Source organism: Ziziphus jujuba, chromosome 4 (assembly GCF_031755915.1).
Source record: "Ziziphus jujuba cultivar Dongzao chromosome 4, ASM3175591v1".
Taxonomy (NCBI): Eukaryota; Viridiplantae; Streptophyta; class Magnoliopsida; order Rosales; family Rhamnaceae; genus Ziziphus; species Ziziphus jujuba.
In genome coordinates this window covers 29,439,576-29,462,815 of record NC_083382.1, presented here as the reverse complement: position 1 = coordinate 29,462,815, position 23,240 = coordinate 29,439,576, and the positions used below count along the sequence as shown (strand labels likewise).

At 35.4% G+C, this 23,240-nt stretch overlaps 4 protein-coding genes across 8 annotated transcripts; 1 reads left to right on the top strand and 3 right to left on the bottom strand.

The window, feature by feature from the left end:
- Positions 1–215: 215 nt before the first annotated feature.
- On the bottom strand, positions 216–2,449 carry LOC107415884 (BAG family molecular chaperone regulator 8, chloroplastic). The gene is made up of 2 exons (XM_016024291.4): positions 1,484–2,449; positions 216–1,402 (listed from the first exon to the last, which is right to left on the bottom strand). Exons 1-2 carry the CDS (start codon positions 2,114–2,116, stop codon positions 587–589), a joined length of 1,449 nt encoding a protein of 482 aa, XP_015879777.3. The 5' UTR covers positions 2,117–2,449; the 3' UTR covers positions 216–586.
- A 1,530-nt stretch (positions 2,450–3,979) lies between these two features.
- LOC107415938 (alpha-1,4 glucan phosphorylase L isozyme, chloroplastic/amyloplastic) lies at positions 3,980–10,984 on the top strand. 2 transcript variants are annotated; one of them, XM_048471385.2, is made up of 15 exons: positions 3,980–4,329; positions 4,998–5,233; positions 5,342–5,443; positions 5,891–6,067; positions 6,158–6,433; positions 6,888–7,159; positions 7,468–7,585; positions 7,664–8,101; positions 8,276–8,428; positions 8,570–8,698; positions 8,994–9,230; positions 9,368–9,444; positions 9,677–9,863; positions 10,084–10,284; positions 10,554–10,984. In XM_048471385.2, exons 1-15 carry the CDS (start codon positions 4,107–4,109, stop codon positions 10,668–10,670), a joined length of 2,943 nt encoding a protein of 980 aa, XP_048327342.2. In that variant the 5' UTR covers positions 3,980–4,106; the 3' UTR covers positions 10,671–10,984. The 2 variants fall into 2 exon arrangements, with proteins under 2 accessions (XP_048327342.2, XP_048327341.2); XM_048471384.2 differs by having other exon boundaries at positions 3,981–4,329; positions 4,995–5,233.
- A 343-nt stretch (positions 10,985–11,327) lies between these two features.
- On the bottom strand, positions 11,328–15,348 carry LOC107415907 (uncharacterized). Its single transcript, XM_016024319.4, has 2 exons — positions 12,767–15,348; positions 11,328–11,693 (listed from the first exon to the last, which is right to left on the bottom strand). Exon 1 carries the CDS (start codon positions 14,581–14,583, stop codon positions 12,844–12,846), a length of 1,740 nt encoding a protein of 579 aa, XP_015879805.3. The 5' UTR covers positions 14,584–15,348; the 3' UTR covers positions 11,328–11,693; positions 12,767–12,843.
- A 2,252-nt stretch (positions 15,349–17,600) lies between these two features.
- Positions 17,601–21,952, bottom strand: LOC107415952 (uncharacterized). Of its 4 annotated transcripts, none has more exons than XM_048471550.2 (3): positions 21,336–21,952; positions 20,147–20,417; positions 17,601–19,602 (listed from the first exon to the last, which is right to left on the bottom strand). In XM_048471550.2, exons 2-3 carry the CDS (start codon positions 20,274–20,276, stop codon positions 18,299–18,301), a joined length of 1,434 nt encoding a protein of 477 aa, XP_048327507.2. In that variant the 5' UTR covers positions 20,277–20,417; positions 21,336–21,952; the 3' UTR covers positions 17,601–18,298. The 4 variants fall into 4 exon arrangements, with proteins under 4 accessions (XP_048327507.2, XP_048327506.2, XP_048327505.2 ...); XM_048471549.2 differs by having other exon boundaries at positions 17,601–19,611; positions 20,147–20,330; positions 21,336–21,948; XM_048471548.2 differs by having other exon boundaries at positions 17,601–19,611; positions 20,147–20,288; positions 21,336–21,948.
- Positions 21,953–23,240: the final 1,288 nt, after the last annotated feature.

Genomic DNA, 23,240 nt, shown 5'->3' with positions numbered 1-23,240 from the left:
TTTTCCACAGATCCCCCATATCTAGTGGTTTCTAGTAATGCTACAACCATACATTCGTCAGAATAAGAGAACATATCATGCATGATTCTCTGTTAAGAATGTTGTTTCACTATTCAGTTTACTTTCCTAGATGATCATCACCAGCAACATAAAAAATCAAGGTATGGAAGTAAAGAAAAGGAACGGTTTGTATAGAGAAGACAAGAAACCATTAAGAAGATTGAAAAAAATAACATATGCTGAAGCCATAATTCAATGAACATTAGTCGTTTTAGCAAAAAAATAAAAAAAATAAAAAAATTCAATGAACATTAGTCTTAGAAGCCAAAGATACACCTTGCAGTCAATAGACTCGTGACCCTCTCCATGTAAGAGAAGAGGAAAAATCACTACCACAATTTAAGAAAGCCCACATTACATGAATGAGATTGTAGTTTTTCATCAATCAATCAAACCTCAAGATAAGAATGTCCAATTAAAAAAAGAGCCAGCCCATCGAGATAACCGCTAAATCTCCATCCAACAGCCACAAAAAATTGCAGAACTAAAACCTAAACACAGGTCGTGGACCTATGGTCTTCTTATCTTAAAAAATTTTATTCCTTTGCATTCTCCCCCTCATTAAGTCAGCTTTGGTCTCCATCTGCACTGGTAATGGGGGAGAGAATACAAAATCACTGTTGTTATCCTGACAGTAGCCTTTACTTTCTCTTCTTGGAATCCTTGTGGTTCTAGGTTTTATTCCCCCATCACTGGCCTGTGAGAATTCTCCCTTCTCCATATGTGCTTCCTCATCATCCTCAATCCCCTGAGAAGGACTCTTAATTTCTTCAACCTCACTGCAATTTTTCTCCTCAAAGTCTCCTACTTGATCATCACTGGAAACGCTGTCATCCAAGCTAGTACCATCACCATTTGAAATTGAATCATGGGTGTTGCTAAAAACCTTCAACACATTCCCATCCTCCGCAAAGCTCACACTTTTTTTCACCCTAGGTTGAACTCCATGCCTCTTCACTAAAACCCCATCTATAATTCGTCCATTCTTTCCGCTTATAACAACTCTAGGGTTTTCTTCATCTTCATCATCATTACTGAAATGTTGAAATCCTTCGAGCTCCACATGTTCCTCGTTATTTTCAGAAACTTTAGAAAACCCGTGAATTCTTTTGACTCTGTCCCTCAATTTCCCAATTATTGCCCTCTGGTCTCCATCTAAATCGTCACACTCACTGCCCAAAAAACCCCTAGATTTGTCACCATTTCTACCAAACCTCTCTTTCTTCATTGCTTTTAAGGAAAGTCCATTCCTTTTTACAGCAACCCCGTCCATGAACTCCAAAAACCGAACCAAATCCCTAGTAATAGACTTTTTCCCATCCCGAATCATTGGATCATCACCCTGAAAACATAGCGCATAATGTAAAAATTGAAACTTTTAAATAGAAAAAATAAAAATAACAAATACCCATGAATGGTTTACCTGAATAGAGTCGAGCTCAAGAAGCAAATCCATGGCATTTCGAGAGATAGCACGAAAATCAAAGTGGGTTTCGTTAGAAAATGAGGATTTGAGAGAGTTAAAAGCAGACTTAATCAGAGCAAGGTCTTTGAGCTGCCGAAGACTGCGTGATCTGCGAACAAGAAAGGCACGGAAGTGGGTTTGAATAACACGAGCTGCCAAGTCTTGGAGGGAGTGTGGTGGATACGAAGAAGAATGAGAACGAAACGAAGAAGAGAACTGGAAAAGAGAGGCTTCAAGAGCTTCGATGCGGGAAAGGAGAGAAGATATGATGGAATGGGTTTGTTGTTGTTGTTGTTGCGAGGATAGTGATGCTTCTCCATGAAGCCGATGTTTTAGGTGATGAAATTGGGTGTGTTTTTTGGTATAGAGTCTTGGGTAGGAGTGGTTTGTATTAGATTGGAGGAGATGAGAAGCAACAGCTTGGAGAAGTGGGTCTGTGGGTTGTGGTGGTGGGGGATTACAGTGGGATTGAGACCATTGATTGCTGCATCCATGGTTTGAAGTACAACTCAAACAGCAGCTACTGTTACAACAGTAGTTGGAAGGAGGATGGCTTTGATGGTGGTGGAGATGGTGGTGGTTGGAGGCCATTTGGAAGGTGGGCTTTCTGAGTGAAACAAAATCTGGAGCTTGGACAGATTTTGAGGGCAAGGGTTTTCGATAGAAAAATAGCGACTATGTCTAAGTCACTAACAGGAATTCACAAAATGAAACATAATTAATGAAGAAATTAAAGAACGGGGGAGAGAGAGAGAGAGAACAAATGGAATAAAATGGAGAGAATGGATTATCCAATGGTAAAGTTTTTAACTTTATATGTGAATATGACTTTATTATGGGAGATAGTAATCTCCTTGAAAAGACTTACACATGACCATGACCACTGCTTGTACGAACGAACCGGTAGTGACTGTGCTCTCCTTGCTCTTTGACTCACTCTTGACTCTCTACTCTTATATGGTGAATTGATCTTGTTGATACATTGGATGAGGCCTCCAAGTGCAAGGCTTTCTCTTGGGCCTTTAGATTCTTTTTTATGTGTGAAATGGTTAGATGTGGAATTTTTTGTTTTGGACCAAAATAAAAAAGATTGTATCTTTGCTAACAATTTAAGTGTATCTTTGCTAACAAAATTGTTGTCACCAAAGAGCCAAAGCACGTCAAAAATGATATGGTTGTTTTTTTTTTTTTTTTTTTTTTTATTGGGTAGAATTGAATTCATAATAATTATCCCAGAAAATAGTAATTTTTGTTTCCCTCCCCCCCTTAGATTGTCCCATAAAGATCGCATAGAAATTTCAATCTTCATAACACAAAGTTTGTGTGACTGATAATATGTAAGAGTTTTGGGTCATACATTGACATTGAGATTGAGTTAAGGTTGGTGCCATCCCATCTAATGTACTGTACATTCAAGTCAAATCAATTAATATTGCACGTCCACTTAGCAAAGCCAATCTAAATATATATTACTCAATCTTAATTTTATTAGTCTATTAACTTTGCATTCAAAACCAATTATTTATATATATATCCCTTTGATGTGCTTAAGAGGGTTTTTATCTTTCATTTTTAAACAAGTAGGAAAAACAACATTTTATTTTTCGAAATTATTCTTTTGGGGAATATATTTTTCAAAATTATTTGTCTACACAAAAAGGGGGTATATGAATCTTTTTTTGATCTTGCTGTTTTTTTTTTTTTCTTTTCTATTTTTTGGGTGTGTTTTCTTTCTCTGGCTATAATACATTTTTATATTACTTTTAATTCCATACTAAACACGTCGTCCAAATTCAAAAATCATTATAACACAATTTTAATTTCCAATTCAATTAAAAGCATTCTTAAATTTTTTTAAAAATATTTTAATTTTGTTAATTTTAATTTTAAAAGCTTAGTAGACAAATCTGTAAAGGTGAGACAGAAAAAAGGTGCAAAGTTTATAAAAATTTTAATATAAAGGAATAAAGTTTAATATATTATTATTTTTTTATACATTCGCTTTGGTCAGGTAATAAAATCCAGATACTTAATAATGGAAAAATACTAATATTTCAAATTATTATTATTTTTTGCTTAGAATATATTAACGGACAATAATACATTTCAAATTAAGAAATTATTGAGGCTCATGGAAACAAGTAAAACGCTGACAAGTTCGCGGTGTAAAATGGAAGCAGAAAAACGAGTATTAAAAAAAAAATAATAATAAACTCAAAAAAATCTGAGTCCAGTAAACATCATGTGCAAATGGAACATCGTAAATGAGGCAATCACATTGAATTTATCCAATAAAAATTTGACACTCGTCACGAAAAGGACGTGGCAGAAAACCGAGAGGCTACACGAAATCGGGAAAGCAGGGAAGCAGAACTCGAAGCATTGAATGATAGTGTTGTGGGACTCGTGAAATGAGATTTCCCAGGTGGGAGTTTTTCTTATTTAACGTGCGAGTGTGGGTGAGTGTTCGTGAAAAGGATAAGAAGAGAGAGAGAGAGAGAGAGAGAGAGAGAGAGTCTCACACTCTGTAAGACTGTATTGCTCTGAGACTGATCTCAGAGATATTGAGAGAGCTGAAAAAATGGCAGCTTATCAATTTTCTGTTTCTCAGAGTAAAACACTGTCGTTTTGGCATTACGATTCTCGCTCAAGCTTGATCGATTTCAGCTGCAGGACCAGCAAATCAAAGCTGTTATTCGTCAGGACCTTCAATCCATTGCCATTGAGAAGGCGGAAATCATTTTCAGTGAAGTGCGTTTCCAGTGAGCCAACTCAGAAACTTGATGATCCGATCGCCCAGGAAGGTCCTGATCATTCTTCATTGCTTTGCTCATTGTTACTTTCATTTTCCGTTTGTTTTTGTTTTTTTTTTTTTCACAATTTAATTTCTGAATTTTAGGATTCGTCATTGAGGTGTGGTTTTTTTTTTTTTTTTTTTCAATTTATTTTTTATTTATGCTGTTTTCTAAGTTTTTGAGGATGAAATTACGTGAGCCGAAGTCCATTGGGAACAAATACCGTCCTTTGTTCTAAGTGATGGATATAGTCGGTGATTTGTTTTGTTCTGTTCTAATTGTTCACAAAGTTTTGCCATGTTAGTGTCGAAAAGGGATTGAGATTCACCATTTGATTCTTTGGTACATTTGGTTGTATTAAAGTTATGCTCTTTGATAATTTCAACCATCTAATTCTGATTGAATGGTCTCCAACTCATTGAGGGTGACTTGGAATTGGGAGCTCCTGGTTGAAAATCATGTAATAGAGCTAACTTATTGCATCATGGATTTATTTGATGGCTTACATCATTTGATGGATTTGAATCCTTTTTTGATGCTGACATGGCAATATATAATTAGTTCCTAGTATTTAAGAAAATTATGAACATAAGAGAAGTTACTTGCTTTTATTAGTAGAATCTTAATGGTATCTTAAATGATCTTACATTGTTATTTTTCATGCTCTGATTTAGAAGCTCCAAACACAGTCAATTCATTCGCACTAGATGCATCATCCATTGCTTCAAGTATCAAGTACCATGCAGAGTTCACCCCGTACTTTTCTCCTGAGAAATTTGAGCCTCCAAAGGCTTTCTTTGCAACTGCACAAAGTGTCCGTGATGCCCTCATCATCAACTGGAATACCACATATGATTATTATGAAAAATTAAATGTTAAACAGGCATATTATTTATCAATGGAGTTTCTACAGGTTCGACATGAATTTCCAACATTGGTTCCACAGGCTGACAAATTAGTTGTAATTTTCTTTTGTCGATTACTTATTAGGATTCTTGTTCCATATCTTCTGTTTTTGTAGGGTAGAGCGCTGTTAAATGCAATTGGGAATTTAGAGCTCACAGGTGCTTATGCTGAGGCTTTAACCAAGCTTGGACACAAATTAGAAAATATAGTCTCTCAGGTAGGTTGTGATTTCCTGGTCCAATATTTCTGGTCCACTATAGAGAAAAGTGAAGGTGGGATGCCAAGTCTTTCAATGATGCCAAAGTTTTTACCATCCTGGTTATCTGTTACCTTCACCTATAAGCTAAATTTTGCTATGTAAAAGTTTTCATAATCTAATGCTCTCAACTTTTGTAACTGTAAAAGACAACCTAGAAAAGAACAATATGAAAACCTTTGGCAAGCAGGCTTTTCAACTTTCGGGATGAGAAAAGGTGTACAGAATGCTTTATAGCATTTTGGAATGGAAAATGATTTATAATTTTATTGTGGACAACCCCTACCATAAAAATGTGGAAGTTAGGTGGGAAACTTTTAGAGTAAGTTGCATAGATGCAACCTTGAGGACCATGCCTCCTCTCTTCCTGCTTGGATAATTGCAGCTAATTACTTGGTTGGTTGGTAGGAGCCAGATGCTGCACTCGGTAATGGTGGTCTTGGGCGGCTGGCATCGTGCTTTTTGGATTCTTTGGCAACTTTAAACTATCCAGCATGGGGTTATGGACTTAGATACAAGTATGGTTTATTTAAACAGCGGATAACAAAAGATGGTCAGGAAGAAGTTGCTGAGGATTGGCTGGAGGTATGCATACTTTCCGTTAACTATCTTTCATCAAAGTTATTCATTGTTCCATCTCAAGTTCTTTAAATAAATTATACATTTTCATTGCAGTTGGGAAATCCCTGGGAAATTGTGAGAAATGATGTCTCATATCCTGTAAAATTTTACGGCAAGGTTGTTTCTGGAGCAGATGGTAAAAGGCATTGGATTGGAGGAGAAGATATAAAGGCAGTTGCCTACGATGTTCCAATACCAGGATACAAAACTAAAACAACAACCAACCTACGACTTTGGTCAACAAAAGCTCCATCAGGAGATTTGGATTTATCTGCTTTTAATGCTGGGGATCATACCAAAGCATATGAGGCCCTAGCTAATGCTGAAAAGGTTTGTAGGGGCCCATGATTATATAAATATTTCTCTTAATTATATTGGCGTTTACGATCATGGCCCCTTGCTGATTAAGAGGCACTTAGGGTGGTGAGGCATATTTCAGATATTCTGTGGTGGTGAATCAGTTGATCTAACTTCTTCTTCTTCTTCCTCTCTTTTTTTTAATTTTTTTTTTAATTTTAATTTTAATTTTTTTTATATACCTCATTCATCTTTGAGTGTAACATTTTTATTTTTATTTGGGGGAAAGGGGTGGAGGTGGGGTTGAGAGGATTGTAGCTATGTTACTAATGTTGTAGCTATGTTACTAATGTTCCAACACCCAATATCTATGCCTGCTCTCTCTCTCTCTCTCTCTCTCTCTAAACTTTTCTTTACTCAATTGATTATGTTTATTCCATTAATAAGTTCACATTATGTAAAAAACCTCCTGTGTAATGCTTATCAGATTTGCTTTATACTGTACCCTGGGGATGAAACGGAGGAGGGCAAGATCCTACGATTGAAGCAGCAATATACCTTATGTTCAGCTTCTCTCCAAGATATTATTGCACGTTTTGAGAGAAGATCTGGAGATTTCATAAAATGGGAAGATTTCCCTGAGAAGGTTGCAGTACAGATGAATGATACTCACCCAACTCTCTGCATCCCTGAGCTGATGAGAATTTTGATTGATTTGAAGGGTTTAAGTTGGAAAGACGCATGGAATATCACTCAAAGGTACCGCCAAGAGCTGTTTTGGGATATGTACTGGTTGAGTGGTAGGAAGTGTATGTTTCATGAATGGTATTAGAAAATGAATTCTAATCTACCATGATATAGTATTTTTTTTTTTTTTTTCCTTAAAAGTTATTTATTTTATATGGGTTCATGATGTAGACCTCTTAGACTAAATTTTCAAGGCACATGCAGTTTTGTGTTGATTATGGTACCATCCTGCTATATTTTGCTTGTTGAATAGATATGGTTCCTATATTTGCTCTAGTTTAGTAACTTCTATGACTCATGTTCTCTTGTCTGTGTGTCAGAACTGTTGCATATACGAATCATACTGTTCTTCCCGAGGCATTAGAGAAATGGAGTTTAGAACTCGTGCAAAAATTGCTCCCTCGACATATTGAGATTATTGAATTGATAGACGAGGAGGTAATATTGAATATATATGTAATGAATACTTTACTTTTGTTGTAAACACTCTAAGTCATAGCACATTGTATTCTTCAGCTTGTTAGCACAATAGTTTCAGAGTATGGTACAGAGGATCTTGACTTATTAGAGGAGAAACTGAAGGAGATGAGAATTTTAGAACATGTAGATTTGCCTGCTCCTTTCGCTGATTTACTGGTTAAGCCTATAGAAAGCTCCATTGTAGTTCCCACTGAGGAACTTGAAAATTCTGAAGAAGTTGAACCTGTTGGTGAGAAAGATGAATCTGAAGAGAAAGATGAATCTGAAGAGAAAGATGAATCTGAAGAGATTGATGAATCTGAAGAGAAAGATCCTGAGGAGGAGGAGGAACAGGTGTTGCCAGAGCCATTACCAGAACCACCAAAGTTGGTTCGTATGGCTAATCTCTGTGTTGTGGGTGGTCATGCAGTAAACGGGGTTGCAGAGATACATAGTGAAATAGTAAAGGATGAAGTATTCAATGCATTTTTCAAGGTAATTAAGTCATAACCTCCCAAACCAACCCCCCCCCCCCCCAAAAAAACAAAAAAAAAAAAAAAAAATTATAGTCATCATATTGTATATTTTAATGATTTGATTTGAAACAATGCTTTTAATTTTTTGTGAGGTATGTTGTTGTTATTTATCATTCCATTACGACTTTGGCAGTTGTGGCCTGAGAAATTCCAAAACAAAACAAATGGTGTGACACCCAGAAGATGGATCCGGTTTTGTAATCCAGGTTTGAGTAAAATAATTTCAGATTGGATTGGCACAGAAGAATGGGTCCTAAACACTGAAAGACTAGCAGAATTACGAAAGGTAATCCACCATTTCCAAATCTCAGTTTTATAAGTTGTCTTAATCCTCGTTAATAATTTTTAATTGTTATATATAATAATGCTGTCTCAATGGTACAGACTTATCAGGGTTGCATGATTGTTTTTTTTTTTTTTTTAATAGTTTGCAGATAACGAGGATCTCCAAACTCAATGGAAAGCAACAAAAAGGAGCAACAAGCTGAAAGTTGTGTCCTTCCTTAAAGAAAAAACAGGCTATTCTGTCAGTCCTGATGCACTGTTTGACATCCAGGTAACTTATTGCATTTTGCATTACTTGAATTTCAACCTGTACTGGAAGAACAAATAATGTTCATTATCAGGTGAAGTTTACAAGGAACTTTTAAATAAATAGGATTGGTGGGTATTGTTGAATTTCTTATGAAATAAAATATAAAATTGCAATTTTCAAAAATTTAGTGAAATTTTTGGCTGGATATCCAAACATTGTACAGCGACTTCACTAGTTTCTTTTCTTTTCTTTCGATGTTCTTTTCGTTTTTCAAAGTGGTAAACTGAAATCTAGATCAACTATTGATTATGTTCAGGTGAAGCGAATTCATGAATACAAAAGGCAAATGTTGAACATCTTAGGAATTGTTTATCGCTACAAAAAGATGAAAGAAATGAGTGCTTCGGAAAGGAAAGCAAAATTTGTTCCACGAGTTTGTATATTTGGGGGAAAGGCATTTGCAACATACGTTCAAGCAAAGAGAATTGTGAAATTTATCACTGATGTTGGCGCTACAGTAAACCATGATCCGGATATAGGTGACTTACTGAAGGTATGGACAGTATTGACCAATTATTTGAGCTGGTTTCATGAAAGAATTCTAATTCAATAAATTTGTGTTGCATTAGTTTCTGTAAGTTCATTTGCTTGACTTTTATGCAAGGTTGTAATATCTTGTCGTGTTATTAGGTTGTGTTCGTCCCAGATTATAATGTTAGTGTTGCTGAATTGCTGATTCCTGCAAGTGAACTCTCACAACATATCAGGTAATTCATTTTCATAATTAGCAGCATATCAGGGATTTAGTAGGTACTCTACATTATTTTATATTATTTTCATTTTTTATATGTGAAGGTTTGGATTTGTAATTTTCGAACCTGGAATAAATTTCTCTTACAGCAAATGATAATTTGAATTTCTTTAGGCATTTTTACTCCTAGTTGCTTGTAAAGCTTATATTGCTCAATCCTTCCCTGCTTTATCCCTCCTTCTTTACAGTACTGCTGGGATGGAAGCCAGTGGAACCAGTAACATGAAGTTTGCAATGAATGGCTGCATACAGATTGGTACTTTGGATGGGGCTAATGTTGAGATAAGAGAAGAGGTCGGAGAAGACAACTTTTTCCTTTTTGGTGCAAAGGCCCATGAGATTGCTGGGCTGAGGAAAGAAAGAGCTGAGGGGAAGGTATATCTTAATAGCCAAATTGATTAATACTTTCTTAACTATTTTGTTACCAAATGATTACGACATTTTTTCTAGCAGTAAATGTCTATTATGAGGCTTGTGAGAAAAATGTTGAAATGTTTTTGCTACAGAAGTAATTGATTAAACAGTACAAACTACTTTTTGTTTCTTTTTTCTGATTCTTAGTTTACAATTTAACCTAGCTGGTATCTTTATGTAGTTTGTTCCTGACCCACGGTTTGAAGAAGTCAAGAAATTTGTCAGAAGTGGTGTTTTTGGCCCTTACAATTATGATGAACTGATGGGATCCTTGGAAGGAAATGAAGGTTATGGACGTGCAGATTATTTCCTTGTGGGCAAGGACTTTCCCAGTTATATTGAATGCCAAGAGAAGATTGACGAGGCATATCAGGACCAAAAGGTAAGCTTAGTCAATTATATTTCCACACATTTGTACTTTAAAGATTGATTTATTCATGGAAGGCAGGCAATCCTATATATGTTATACCTGTCACGTTCGATCGATTTTTCGTTTGTGATACATGTGAAACGTTCTAAAGAATATTGCAGTTAGAAAAATGGGATAAACCATATTTAGTGTATTATCTCACATTCGCGTCCACAAACTGGTTTAACTAATTTAACTTTTATTTTATTTGTGCCTACTATTGGCAACTGGTGGTGGGGCAGAGATGGACGAGAATGTCAATCTTGAATACAGCCGGCTCATACAAGTTTAGCAGCGACAGAACCATTCACGAGTATGCTAAAGACATATGGAATATTAAACCTGTAGAGCTACCGTAGAAGATGATACGTATAGCCGGTAACAATGATCGACCTGCCTCATGGTTTTGATGACCAGTTACCTCTGTTGTTGCTATACCATTGTGTTAGGATCCTCCTTGACTGCGTCTCTCCGTACGAGTTCCTTTTTAATATGTATATTTCTTTTTTCCTCCCATGTAAAGTACTAAATAAATTCCACGGGTATAGAGTTGTATCTCAATAAAACTACAATCCTGATAAGGATTTTTGTATTTAGTGTGTAAAACTCTGTTCTTATGTACTTCGGAAGTTATAAATTTAGCTTCAATCTTGTTGTCTCTACCTCAAAGAAATGTGAATTGCTCATCTATCTAAGTGATTTATTGATAACAACAGAAATTGGGAAGATTGACACTCTTAAAGTATAAATACGATGTTATAGTGACAAATGTGGTGATACAAGTTTTCCTGGAGCTTCTCAAGGATCATCATATTGCTTTTGGAATAAACTGATAAAGTCACTGCTTCTAAAATGAATGTATTTGGCTTATTATTCTAATTATTCATATTTTTTGTATATGACGATGGATTTGTCTAAAATGAATAGAGGTCATTGGTTAGAATGCTAGTTTCAGTCCTTCCAGATTCTTCTTATGCAGATTGAACCATCTTTATTTTCATTTTTAGTTTATTTAGTCACTTCTTCCGAGTGTCACCATTCCAAGTGTTTGAGCTCTAGTGTCTCGCAATGTGGAAATTTGACTTGTAATGGCCGAGTTTTCAATGCCATTTGAGTGTATTAAGGGATACCCTGTAACAACATTGGGAGATAAATTCGAAATGAAAATTGGCAGATTAAAGGTTTGTTTGCATTGTAACCCACCTGCTATACTAATTGCGCCATTAACAACTGTCATTTGGGTCATTGGGGTTTCTTGCTTAATGGGCCCATTTGGACCATTGGACTTTGAGAGCCTTAATGAGCCGGTTCCTCACTCAGCCTGGGTAGGGCATTTCTTCTGTGCTGGAGATCTAAGAGTGTGGTCTACGATTTTGGGGTTTCTGTTTGGGAAGTCGGACAATTTGTGAGAATGTAGCTTTAGATCATAAGTCCAATCCAATGCTTAACACCTTATTTATAGACAAGGAAAGTAAAATAAATATCATAGAAACAAGCCAATTATGGAGACTCACAAAGCAATTCATAGGAATAAGAAGGAGATCATAGATAAGCAAATGGGCTTTTAAGATGAAGTTGTGGTGGCAAATCGAGTGGATCAACAAAGGAAACGGTAACTTCAGTTAAAAAGATTTTTCACAGAGAGCATGCACATGGCCAGAGCACTGAGATTGAATCCAAGTTTCACGAGATTGAATCCAAGTTTCACATGATCATTTCACAATCACATGATGTTTTATAGTAATTTCCAAAACCATGCAATTAATCAACGACAACACATGGCAATTCTGTCTCCATTAAACTAATACACCCACCACCCACCACCCCCCGTTGGCAAACTTCACATATATTTTATGGGTCACCGACTTCAGTTCCATGTAAGGCTGCTAATGAATCCACTTCAGCTTCTTCTGTCCTGCTTCATTTTTTTTTAATTTTTTATTTTTAATTTTTTTTTTGGGGGTCTGTTCGGTAAAAGCATTAATCTGAAAATTACTGCGGTTTGAGAAGCTTCAATGACATCTTTTTATTCATTTATTTAATTGTTTTTGATGGTCCTAATCCAAAAGGCCAAGAATCAGCGCTACCCAAAAGAAAAATAAGAACAGAAACAGCAAAGGAATGAGCATGAGCTACTATACTTGGGAATTAACAGCAAAACAGTGCGATTGTTCTGTCCATCATTCAATCAAAAGAAATAGAAGGAACCCCCAAAAAAAAAAAACAAAAATTCTTCTTCCTATCTGCTTGTATTGGTAAATTTTGGAACAAAACTCTACAGTGCACAAAAGGACAAAAAGTTTCAGTTGCTGTTTCGAAGCCCCAGAATTTATCAACCAACTTCAACTTTGCAACTATGGATCATTCTGATTGGAAAATATCAAAGTGGGAAAAAAAGAAAAAAAATCGATGGGATTGTCATTTATACGCCAAGAGCACCAAAAGCTAGCTTTACCTCTGTACGAGTTATCCTTGAACCAGCCGTAAAATTCACTGGAAAACTTGAAGGTAAGTCACAGCTAGTCAGTTTTCTCAGTTGGGTATTAGACCCAGCAGCAGCTCATGCTTCTGATCATTTTTGACCCACCAGGATTTGAGCTCTACATCAGCCTTTGCCTCATCCTCAATTCTGACATCAAAACCAATTACCTTATCACAAATATCAGAAAGCTCTTGGTTCAGTAAACTGATCTGTTCTTCTCCGGCCTCCGAATCTTTAGCAAAATGAGCTCTCTTGTGACCACCCAAAGCTTGGCCTGAAGCAAAAATCTTAAAGCAGATAGGGCATTTGTGTTCCTTACTCTCGCAGCTTGTCATTACTGTTACTTTATCCATCTCCACCATCGAATCCCCATTAAATTCAGACTTGTGACCAACCTTGGAAGCAGCCTCAATTTCAGAAAATGTTTTGGTGTTGCAGAAACTTTCAGGGTGGTCATCAATCTGCAATGCATGACAATTTTTAGCAGGCCTGTGAATCGTTTGGTGGCCTCCAAGTGCCTGATGTGAATGGAAAATCTTGCTGCATATCCTGCACTTGTATTCATTTTTCCTCCCATAACCATCAAAGATTTCAGATGCTGAAGGCCCGCAAGGACTTCCTATGAGTTGGTCAAAACAGGCACCAATCCTGGCTTTCTTTCTCAAACCAGACTTCAAAGATCCTAAACCAGCTTGATCCAATCTAATTCCCTCTGTGAAATTCTCGTGTAATTCTACTTCAAAGGGGTTTATAATGTTCATCATCCTCATCCCCTCATGACTTCCATTCTTATTCTCAGTATCATCATCATCCAGGTTGGGCATCTTGTGCACACCTTTGTAAAACCTATCGATGGAAACTTCCAATTTCACAATCTTTCCCTCATCACTAACAAACCCAGAATCATTTTCACTAAACTCAGAAACTTTCAATTTCTCCAGCCTTGGTTTCTTCATCTTGAAAGCTTCATCATCATCATCAGAAACATAATTCCCACCACCATTAGTCACCAGAGTGTGAGTTTGATTCGCCGATTTGGCCTCAAAAGTTGCAGAATTGTTATCAGAAGACTCGGTGACCGAACTAAATCCATCCCGGTTCCGTACACCTCTAGACAACATCAACAAGGTCACAGCAACCTCCACTACTTCTTGCTCAGATTCAGTAACATATGAAGAATTCTCACTCAGATTATTAGCAAAAGAAGAATTTGGAGAAACCTTGTACCTTAATCTTCTCGATCTTTTCTTCCTCCGTATCAGCCCCGAGTTTTCACAGCCATACTGGCTATCCCCAAAGAGCTTCTGGGAGGTTGAAATGGCAGTTGATTTTTTGGAGACCCCAATTCTTTCTGCGTGGTGGCTCTTCATGTGACCAGTGAGAGCTCTCAGCGATTCAAACTCTTGGTCACATTCTTTGCATCGAAGTCCAATAACACCTTTTCTTTTTTTCCCTGAATGATGCCTCATATGACCAAACAAGGCTCTCATTGAAGCGAACCCTTTGCCGCAAATCTTGCAGAGGTTTTCTTGCCCTGGAACACCCTCTTCTACTTCTGAGCCTGAAAATTTCCAAGACTTTTTGGGGTTTTCTCTTAGCCCGTAACTAAAAGCCCCACCACCTCCTTCATAATCCATGGTGATCTTATTGAGCTTTTTCTCTGTTTTTGTTGAATTCTTCTTAGCTAGATGCGACCTCATATGACCTCCCAATACCTTCCCACTCGTGAAGCTCTTGTTGCAGAGCTTGCAGAAATGCCTCTTTTCTTGATCTTGCTTCATCATATTCATTTACCAACCAAAAACGGAGACGAACAAAAGAAACAACCCAGATCAAAAATCGAAGCGAAAGCTCTAAATTTTCCAGGAAAGTTGAAATTTTTCCACCACATTCCAAAAAGAAGACCCACCAAACAAAACAAATGCCCAAGAAACAGAGGAATGCAACAGAGAGACCCAGATCAGAATCGACCAAGGTTCAGAAGAAGATCACGAGGTTGCTTTGCTTTCTTTTCTTTATTTCCATGTGTTTGGAGAATAAAACCCATTCGGGGTTTTCCACTGTCTCTCTCTGGACAATAACAAGATCTGCGCTTTTTTTTTTTCTGCAAAAAGTCCTACTCCAAATGAACTTTCATGGCTCTGTTTCTCTCGCGTACTAGAAATATGCGAAGCAATTGGGGAAGGACGACCGTCTGTTCTCTGCCACCACTGTTTTATGGCAGTAAAAAATAAGAGCAAAAAAAAAAAAAACAAAAAGAAGCACGTATGAAGATCTCTTTCTCTCACTAAAACCACACTCTCTCTAAAGTTTGATGCTATATTTGGTAGGCAGAAGCAAATCCTTGCATGGAAAGTAACCTTAAAATCCAGAAACACTTCCACTTGCTTTTTAACATAAAACTTTCTAACTCGCTTCCTTGGTGCTCTTTTTATTTTATTTTATTTTATTTTTTTGGGATTGAGGCCTTGTTTGGACAATTCTCTAACTATGTGAAAGATGTAGGTTTTTAGTAGTCATTCATGTCATCTAAAAATTGCTGCAAATATTTTATTCCTTGTAACTTGATTCAAAAGTAACGAGTTTGATACACACGCTAACACATTGTTGAGAAAATACCAAAAGAAAAAAAAAAAATCCATAAAATTGCATTACGGTGTGGTACTTTATGGGGAAAAAAAAAATCGGTTAGGAGTTCAAATTTTAGTATTGATAATGCGAAAAAGAAAATTTTCTAATTCTTCTTGGAACTACATTTATATTCAATTACATTGTTGATATTCGGTGCTAGATGGTGATAAATAATTAAACCATTTGTTAATAATTAAGTTAAATCAATATGAACTAGACTCTCAACCAAACTAATTGCAAAATGTGACATAATCAAGGTGGGTATAGGCTTTTAAAAATCAGAAAGAGCAACAAAGAAAAAAATCATTCACAATAACTTTTAGAAGGGAAAACAAAAACAATAAATTTTAATAATATATATACACATTATTCTGTCTTTCTCTAACGGAGAGTGAAGGGTCATTTTCGGTTGTGTATGTTGAAAGCAAGCAATCTCACATCATATATCATATCCAACATGGTATGGAAAAGGTGTGCAACAAGTTAGTTTCATATCGGTTGTTGAGGTTTTCACCAAGTATAATGTCCGTAGTGATTTTAAATACCATGTATTGAAATTCTAGTTAAGGTATTGGATGTGTAGCATACACATACACTCAAAAGAGACAAACAAATGCACAGTGTATGGTATTATATATAAAAACAAACTATTATGAACCAAAAGAAAATTGTCACTTTGTGTAGCAGACTAAAACAAGATTAAAGTGGGGGCAAATATTTTTCTAAACTTAACAATTTTAAATATTTTTGTTGTCGTTGTTTAACAATTTTAAATATTTTTCTTCTTGTTGTTTTTGTCTAAATAGTATTTCTTCCAAGACCCAAAAAAGAAGTTTTTTTTTTTTTTTTTTTTTTTTTTTTGTGTAAAAAAGAAGAAGTAATATTTGTGATATACATCTTTTGCCTCTAAATGTTGGGGGGAGAAAAAGGTATATTATATTTTGGATGACAAAGCATGCCCTCACTCTATGTTTAAATTATGTTATCTTGTTAGTATGATGATGCAAAACAAGGTCTGCGTTGTTTAAGAAGTTGACTCTCCGATCCACTGATTATTTCATCAGCCATAATTGTTTAATTGGCGTAGTCATAGAGATAGAGCCCAGCTTAGGCTGTTAAGACTTTAGGATTGAGAGGCTGCTTTGTTATTTTAATCTGAAGCAGCTCTATAATATGACAAACTCTGGTTATCATTCAAGAAGCAAAGAAAAAAAAAAAAAGAAAAAAAAAGAAAAGAAGAAGAAATCCAGGAAACAAGTCACCTACCTCTTATTTGGACTGAAAAAGAAGGATATTTATGGAGGATACCAATTTCTATCTAATGGTTCAGAAAGACAGAAAAAGAGGCGAAAAAACGAAATTGGTCCCCCTATTTCTCTGCCTGATTGGGTGAATATTCGCCTTTACCATAGAAATGAAATTGGAGGTTTAAATTGTGCATCAAAAAGAATGCCAGACACTAGAAATTATTTGCTGGAAACCCAATAACCAAAACTCAAAATGGGCACATTCCCAAGAACAAAAACACACTACCAGAAGTTTATTCGCTCTAAGAAAACAATCGTTGACATTAATATTTTTTGTTGTCTGCTTTTGAGATCCAGGGTTGTCTTTTGCGACCTAATGCAGTTACACCTAGATTATCCAAATACAAGAAAGGAGGAAGGATTTAATCCTTTCCAATGTTTGGTCACCATCTATATAGCTGCACTAAACCTTTCAATTTTATTATTTACAATTCCTGGAACAAATAAAAACAATACAGAGATGTATTTGGGTGTTTGTACATGTCAAGTCCTCTGATTGCATCCCCATTAGGGTCAAATCATAGCAAATACAGCCACTTAGCATGCACCAATTACATGGAGATGAAAAGTTATTGACAACCAGCCATGATGTAGGAAAATTCAAATGGTTTATGCATGATTACCACCCAAGAACCATATACTTCTGAGATAAAGCGCCAAAGACCAATCAAAATAATGCTTCAATTGTGAAAAGTTGGAACTTAGCAAGGAAATGCCATCCCACTCCTTATGGATTCCCAGCAACAATTTAAAAATAAAATAAATACCGACCACCAAAAAATGCTCGGCTTAGTGTATAATATAATTATTAATGACATTAAAAAGCAAGACCATATTCTTAAATGTTGATATACTGCCAAAACCAGAAATGAATAAGGGAAAAAGAAACTCAATTCCTAGATATGTGTATATTTAAATAAGAGAAATATAAAGTGAAGCCGTGTAACAAACTTATAATTTTATTAACTTGGAAAAAAACAAAAAAATAATAATAATAATAATAAAAAATAAAAACACCTTGTCCTTCTAATGGTAGAGTCGAGGTACGGAAGACTGGTCCAGAAGAGGAAAAGGATGGGCTTCTTCTTGCAAGTAACCTGCATGCTGAAGGCAAATTTCCATGAGAGTTCCTTTTGACACACTCTTGGACATCAACCACCAATTAAAAAAAAGAAAAAAAAAAAGAAAACTCTTCTTGTGATATTCCAACACATGTTAAATTTCAAGAGTATCTTCTTTTCAAAGGGGAATTATCTGTCACCAACAAAATAATCCTGCCTCACCATCTGCATTGATGTCAAAAGACTTCTTAGAACCTGGGCACTTAATGCTGGCCTAGCTCATTAAAGGAGGGCCAGCCAACTGAGAGACTGCTTTTCTACTGCAGATAACATCTGACTTTTGCCATCTTCACATCCCCGAGCAGCAAACAACTTTTGTCAGAAAGCACAAGGTGTGAATCTAGACGCCTACATATTTTATTCAATTATCTTCTAAGCTTTATGATTGCAGGGTTCATGGAGGTACCCCAGCAGCTTATGTCTAAAATATCAAGAAAGTGAGCATGTTATTCAACACTGCAGTTTCTTACATCAGTTGCCTGAATCCCCTCATCAAGAGGACCACAGAGATCTACCCTGTCTCGCTGATACTCATACGACGTGCAGGAATCATCTTGAATATCATAATCCTCTGTGTTATCGCTAGGAATCTTACACAGAAGTTTAGTTTCACAGTCACCACCACAATCACCAGGTGAATTTTTCATACAAGCACCCGATACATCATCTACATCACCTCCATCCTCTTCATCCGTTCCAACTCTACAAACCACATGGGCACCCTCTTTACAAGCATCTAACTCATCTCTTTCCTCAGTGTCTCCATGGCATTCCTCTAAATGGTCTTCCTGATAATAAGCAGGAGCTACCTCATTAATAGGAGATTCCACAACTGAGTCCTCATCATCCTCAGGCATTTGTAGTTCATTTTTTTGCCACTCATCATTGTCACTATCAATGTTCAGTGGGTCAAACCTGTTCTGCTCACCACGCTTCCTAAGCATGAAGACATTAAAGTAATAGCTCACAAGCTCCTTATGCGTTCGGGAAGGCAACACCACTGGCAGATGGTCCCAAAAGTTCTTACCCAATGATGCAGGGTTTGACAGGACAACTTCAAGGAAGGTATGCTCCTCATCTTCAGTCCATTGCTTAGCAATATCCTCTCCCATCTCACAAAAGCCCAACTCCTCAAATAGCTCCTGCCCTATGTTTTCTCTTAGTTTCTCTCTTGCTTCCGTGATATGTTGCTTCACACAGCAGACAGAACCCTTGTCAAGGCAGCTACAATCATTTTTGCTTCCACCATTTTCAAAACAATGATTTGGAGATGCTTCAAGGCCAGGCATGGGTATAACACAAGTACCCATCATCCTCACCTCATCCCTATCATTCATGAACCCCAAATCCAATACCGGTAAGAAGTTAGTTTGAAGATCTGACTTGACTGAAGGATCTGAAGAGTTTGAACCTGATTGGTCCCATTCTGGGACACAAGCTTGATGTTCTGGTCCTATAGAAACAGGCTTTCGAGGAGGATAATCGACTGGAGATGAATACATCTCATCTGATTGAAGTAAAGCCTTGAGATGATGTCCGTGTTCAAAATATCCTGGGAAAAATGATAGGTGAGCTACTGGCTCTGACCCAACTTCATCTTCAGCTATACAGCTGTTGACCAGCAAAAACTGGGAAATGCTACCAGAAACAGCAACGTCAGGCTGTTCTTTGTAGGTTTCTTTTGAGACATCAGTGACCAAATCACTTGAAAACCTCGTCTCATCTTGAAATTTTCTAACGTTGCTGTCACCTTCATCATCTTAATATTGAAAATATGTCAGTTGCAACATTAAATACACAAAGGTAAAAAATATGGTAATAAGAACCATTAGTTTACGTTTCATGCAATTTTCAATATAAAAAACACAAGTTATTAAAAGCTCAAAGCAGTTTTTCAATCCCAAGCTCTATACATAAGAGGATCAGCAACACTCTAATCATTTCAAGCATCTTGGTCAAAGCCAAAATGATAGATTCAAAGAAAAGTTTGCAAGCCAGATGATCATATAGATTTAACCAATTTCAGAATCTCTTCAGACAATAGCAATTGGAATCCTAAGTTTTATTCTATGTTTAAATATGCCAATTTACCTTCACGAGGCCAGGATGCATAAAGGTAATGATTCAGATTATGTTGTATAAACCTTATTCGCACTTTCAGATTCAGAGTTCAGAATGTGCCTTGAAAGCTCATAATATACATAATACCACACCAAATAGGATAGACTTGTCTTTAATCAAGAGACATCCTGTCTGACTGCTTAATTACAAATGAGCACATCAACTTTTCATACCTGTAGTAATATTCTGACATGAAATGACACCCACAGCTGGCGAAAGCTCGTCAGTACATTCTAATTGTCTTTGGTGCTTACAAGCAACCTCATAAGAATCCTCATCACCAAAAGGCCGTTTGTTTATCATTTTTTTTTTTCTCTGCCACCGCAAGAGTTGACTTCGTCAAAATATTGGTTCATACTAAAAATGCACAAAGATCTTTATTATGCACGGCCGAGAGTTTACATCTACGGCTTGCATGTGAAAGCGAGAGAATAACAGAAACTTCTGAAAATAGTAAAAATAATAATAATAAACTTCAGTGAGTTTCACCTTCCAGATAACTCAAATTAAGAACAACCAATCACAACCAAAAAGGGGGAGGGATAAACTACAAAATAACGTAATATTTTTCAACAGAAACACCTATTAGGAAAACCCTCAAAAGACATGTTTATACCATCAGTACCCAATATAACATGGCATCCACATTTATCTCGCCACTAGCACCCTTGTGCAGCCACTTAAATAACCAATATCAAGTTCTAACCCAAGCGTCCAAAATCTCAAATACTGGGATCCATTAACGTGTATTTCGTACACATATGATTCCACATATATGGTTGAAAGAGGACACCCCCCCCCCCCCCCCCCCAAAAAAAAAAAAAAAAGGTTTTACTTTTCTTCTTTTATTTTTATTTATTTATTTATTATTATTATTATTTTTCATTCTTTATACATCTCGTATTATATATATATATATATATAACATATATAAAGTAAAAATCTACATATTCTTGAAAAAAGGACTAGATGTAAAGTTCAATGAAAAAGAAAAGTCATGACCCTGCGTGGTCTTTCCTATTACAAATTTTACGGCAAAGATGCCCCTTTTTCTCTTATTACAACAAACAAGCACTTTAAATAGCATACTATATAGTGCAAAGAGATATAAATAAATAAAACGTACACAAACAGACAGTATTTTTTTTAAACCTGGTTTCAACCGAAAAAAAAAAAAAAAAAGCAATTTCCTTCACCTATTACCAAAAAAAATACAATTTTTTTTCAACAAACAATTTGAATTACATAAATGCCCACCAAGCACACTAAAAATCCCATAACTAATAAAAGTTGTCCAAAACATAATAATAATTTTTATTTTATACAACACCAATTACTTTAGCTAAAGAAGTTGTTCTTTACCTGGAAAAACACCGTCCAAATAATTAACAAAAGCACGAGACGAAGAAATCACACACCAGCGTACAAAACCCTATTCAACACCCAAAATTCTAGATCCCTAATTTCAAAAGTTTAAAACTTATCCACAGCAATTAAACTCAAAATAAAGAATTTTACAAATATTGGGGGGAGAAAAAGATCAGAAAATTTTGCACTTGAATTTTTTTTTTTAACAAGAAAAACGGAAAATTTCAAACAGCGAAGATAAAATTTCGATCGAAAAATTAGTATAAACTGCAAATATTTACGGAATAAGGAAAACAGATTCGAGATCGAAAAAGTTTCAAAGATTTCTCAAAAACCCTAACCCTAGAATCAGATCGAGGACACGGCGGGAGACACAATTGGAATCGATAGATAGAGGAAGATGCGAATTGAATGAATAGAATATTGAATTTAAAATCGAATAGATGAATATGCAGGAATCTGAGAGAAAAACACGATAGAGATCGGGGATCGGTGAAATTGACCAAAAAGAGTAAAGTTTGGAGCTCGCGGTTTTATTGCCATTTTATTATGGTTTTGGTTTCGCGCTCCAAGGATTGCAACATTTTCGGTTGGTCGATATTACCAAAAGAGGTGAGAATCTTGTGGAAAATTACGGTCCATGCCACCGTGATTCTGGTTTTGGATGCCATATAGGAAAAGAATCTGTCAGGTGAATGTCATAAATCACAGTGACAGAGAAATTTTGGTAAGAATGTGGGTATCTGCCACGTGGATAAATTATGATCTATAATTTTGATTTGGATGTATTATACTGTATAATTTTTGAGATTTTTTTAATTATAAATAAATATTTTTACGTAGTTATAAAAATATAAATATAATAATATCTATTTGTAATAAATAAAAAATTTAAAAATATACAATATATTTTTCTGATTTCTGCAAAACGATGCCGTATCTAACAACATAACTACTTTTTAAATTTCTCCCAAAAAATAAATGATTTATAAAAAAAAAAGTCATTAAATGAAAAAAAAAATATATATATATATATAAATATGCTGCCTTCTTCTGGATCATAAAATGAGACAGTAAAAGGGCAAGTACACAATGGAAAATAGCTTCCTTGGGAAATTCAACCATTGCCATCGATTAATTCAATAAAATGGAAGGTATAACAATTGAAATCCCAAGAAGAACTAAACAATTTTACAATGAGATATTGTCTTAGGTATCACAAATATAATAGTTTTAACATGATTTTATATAGGTTTTAAAGTGATTAATACCAAAAGCAATTGAAGATTGGATCAAATCTCCAACTGTTCACCCCAGCCAAAAAAAAAATATATATATATATATATATATTTTAACTCTATAAATAAAAATAAACTTTTTAAGAATAGAGTAGATTGTGGATTTAACGATATCATAGTTTTTTTGTTTTTTTTTTTCTTCGGCCAAGAAATCTTTTTGCCATTTATGTACATGTAATTTTATATTTCTATTGTTTTTAGATAGGAACAATCAATTATCTTTTGAAAGAAATTTTTTTTTTCTTTCTTTTTCCATAACCTTTTGAAATAATTAAGTTGATGGTGCATGTAATATGCATAGGTAATAAATTATTGACAACATATTTCTAAAAAAATTATTTTTCTAATAAACCAAAACTATATAGGTAATAATTTATTGACAACATATTCCTAAAAAAACTATTTTTCTAATAAATCAAAACTATATATATTATTGGTTAAGTTTGAATCAGATGGTAAGGAATTATGTTTTAAACAAATCAAAATTATATTTATATATATATAAGTAACAATAATAAGATGTGCATACCCCATCTCGGGATAATGAAAAAAATAAATGTCTTATTCTTTTAATCAGAATTATACTAATGAATTATAATCT

Excerpts from the sequence above, each read along its gene's own strand:
- LOC107415938 (XM_048471384.2), top strand. The coding sequence starts at position 4,107 with ATGGCAGCTTATCAATTTTCTGTTTCTCAGAGTAAAACACTGTCGTTT. Across the intron at positions 5,444-5,890 it reads TAGAAAATATAGTCTCTCAG|GAGCCAGATGCTGCACTCGG; the intron begins GTAGGTTGTGAT and ends GTTGGTTGGTAG. Across the intron at positions 6,434-6,887 it reads CCCTAGCTAATGCTGAAAAG|ATTTGCTTTATACTGTACCC; the intron begins GTTTGTAGGGGC and ends AATGCTTATCAG.
- LOC107415907 (XM_016024319.4), bottom strand. The coding sequence starts at position 14,583 with ATGAATATGATGAAGCAAGATCAAGAAAAGAGGCATTTCTGCAAGCTC.
- LOC107415952 (XM_048471549.2), bottom strand. The coding sequence starts at position 20,276 with ATGATAAACAAACGGCCTTTTGGTGATGAGGATTCTTATGAGGTTGCT. Across the intron at positions 19,612-20,146 it reads ATGTCAGAATATTACTACAG|ATGATGAAGGTGACAGCAAC; the intron begins GTATGAAAAGTT and ends TTCAATATTAAG.
- LOC107415884 (XM_016024291.4), bottom strand. The coding sequence starts at position 2,116 with ATGGCCTCCAACCACCACCATCTCCACCACCATCAAAGCCATCCTCCT. Across the intron at positions 1,403-1,483 it reads TTGAGCTCGACTCTATTCAG|GGTGATGATCCAATGATTCG; the intron begins GTAAACCATTCA and ends CTATGTTTTCAG.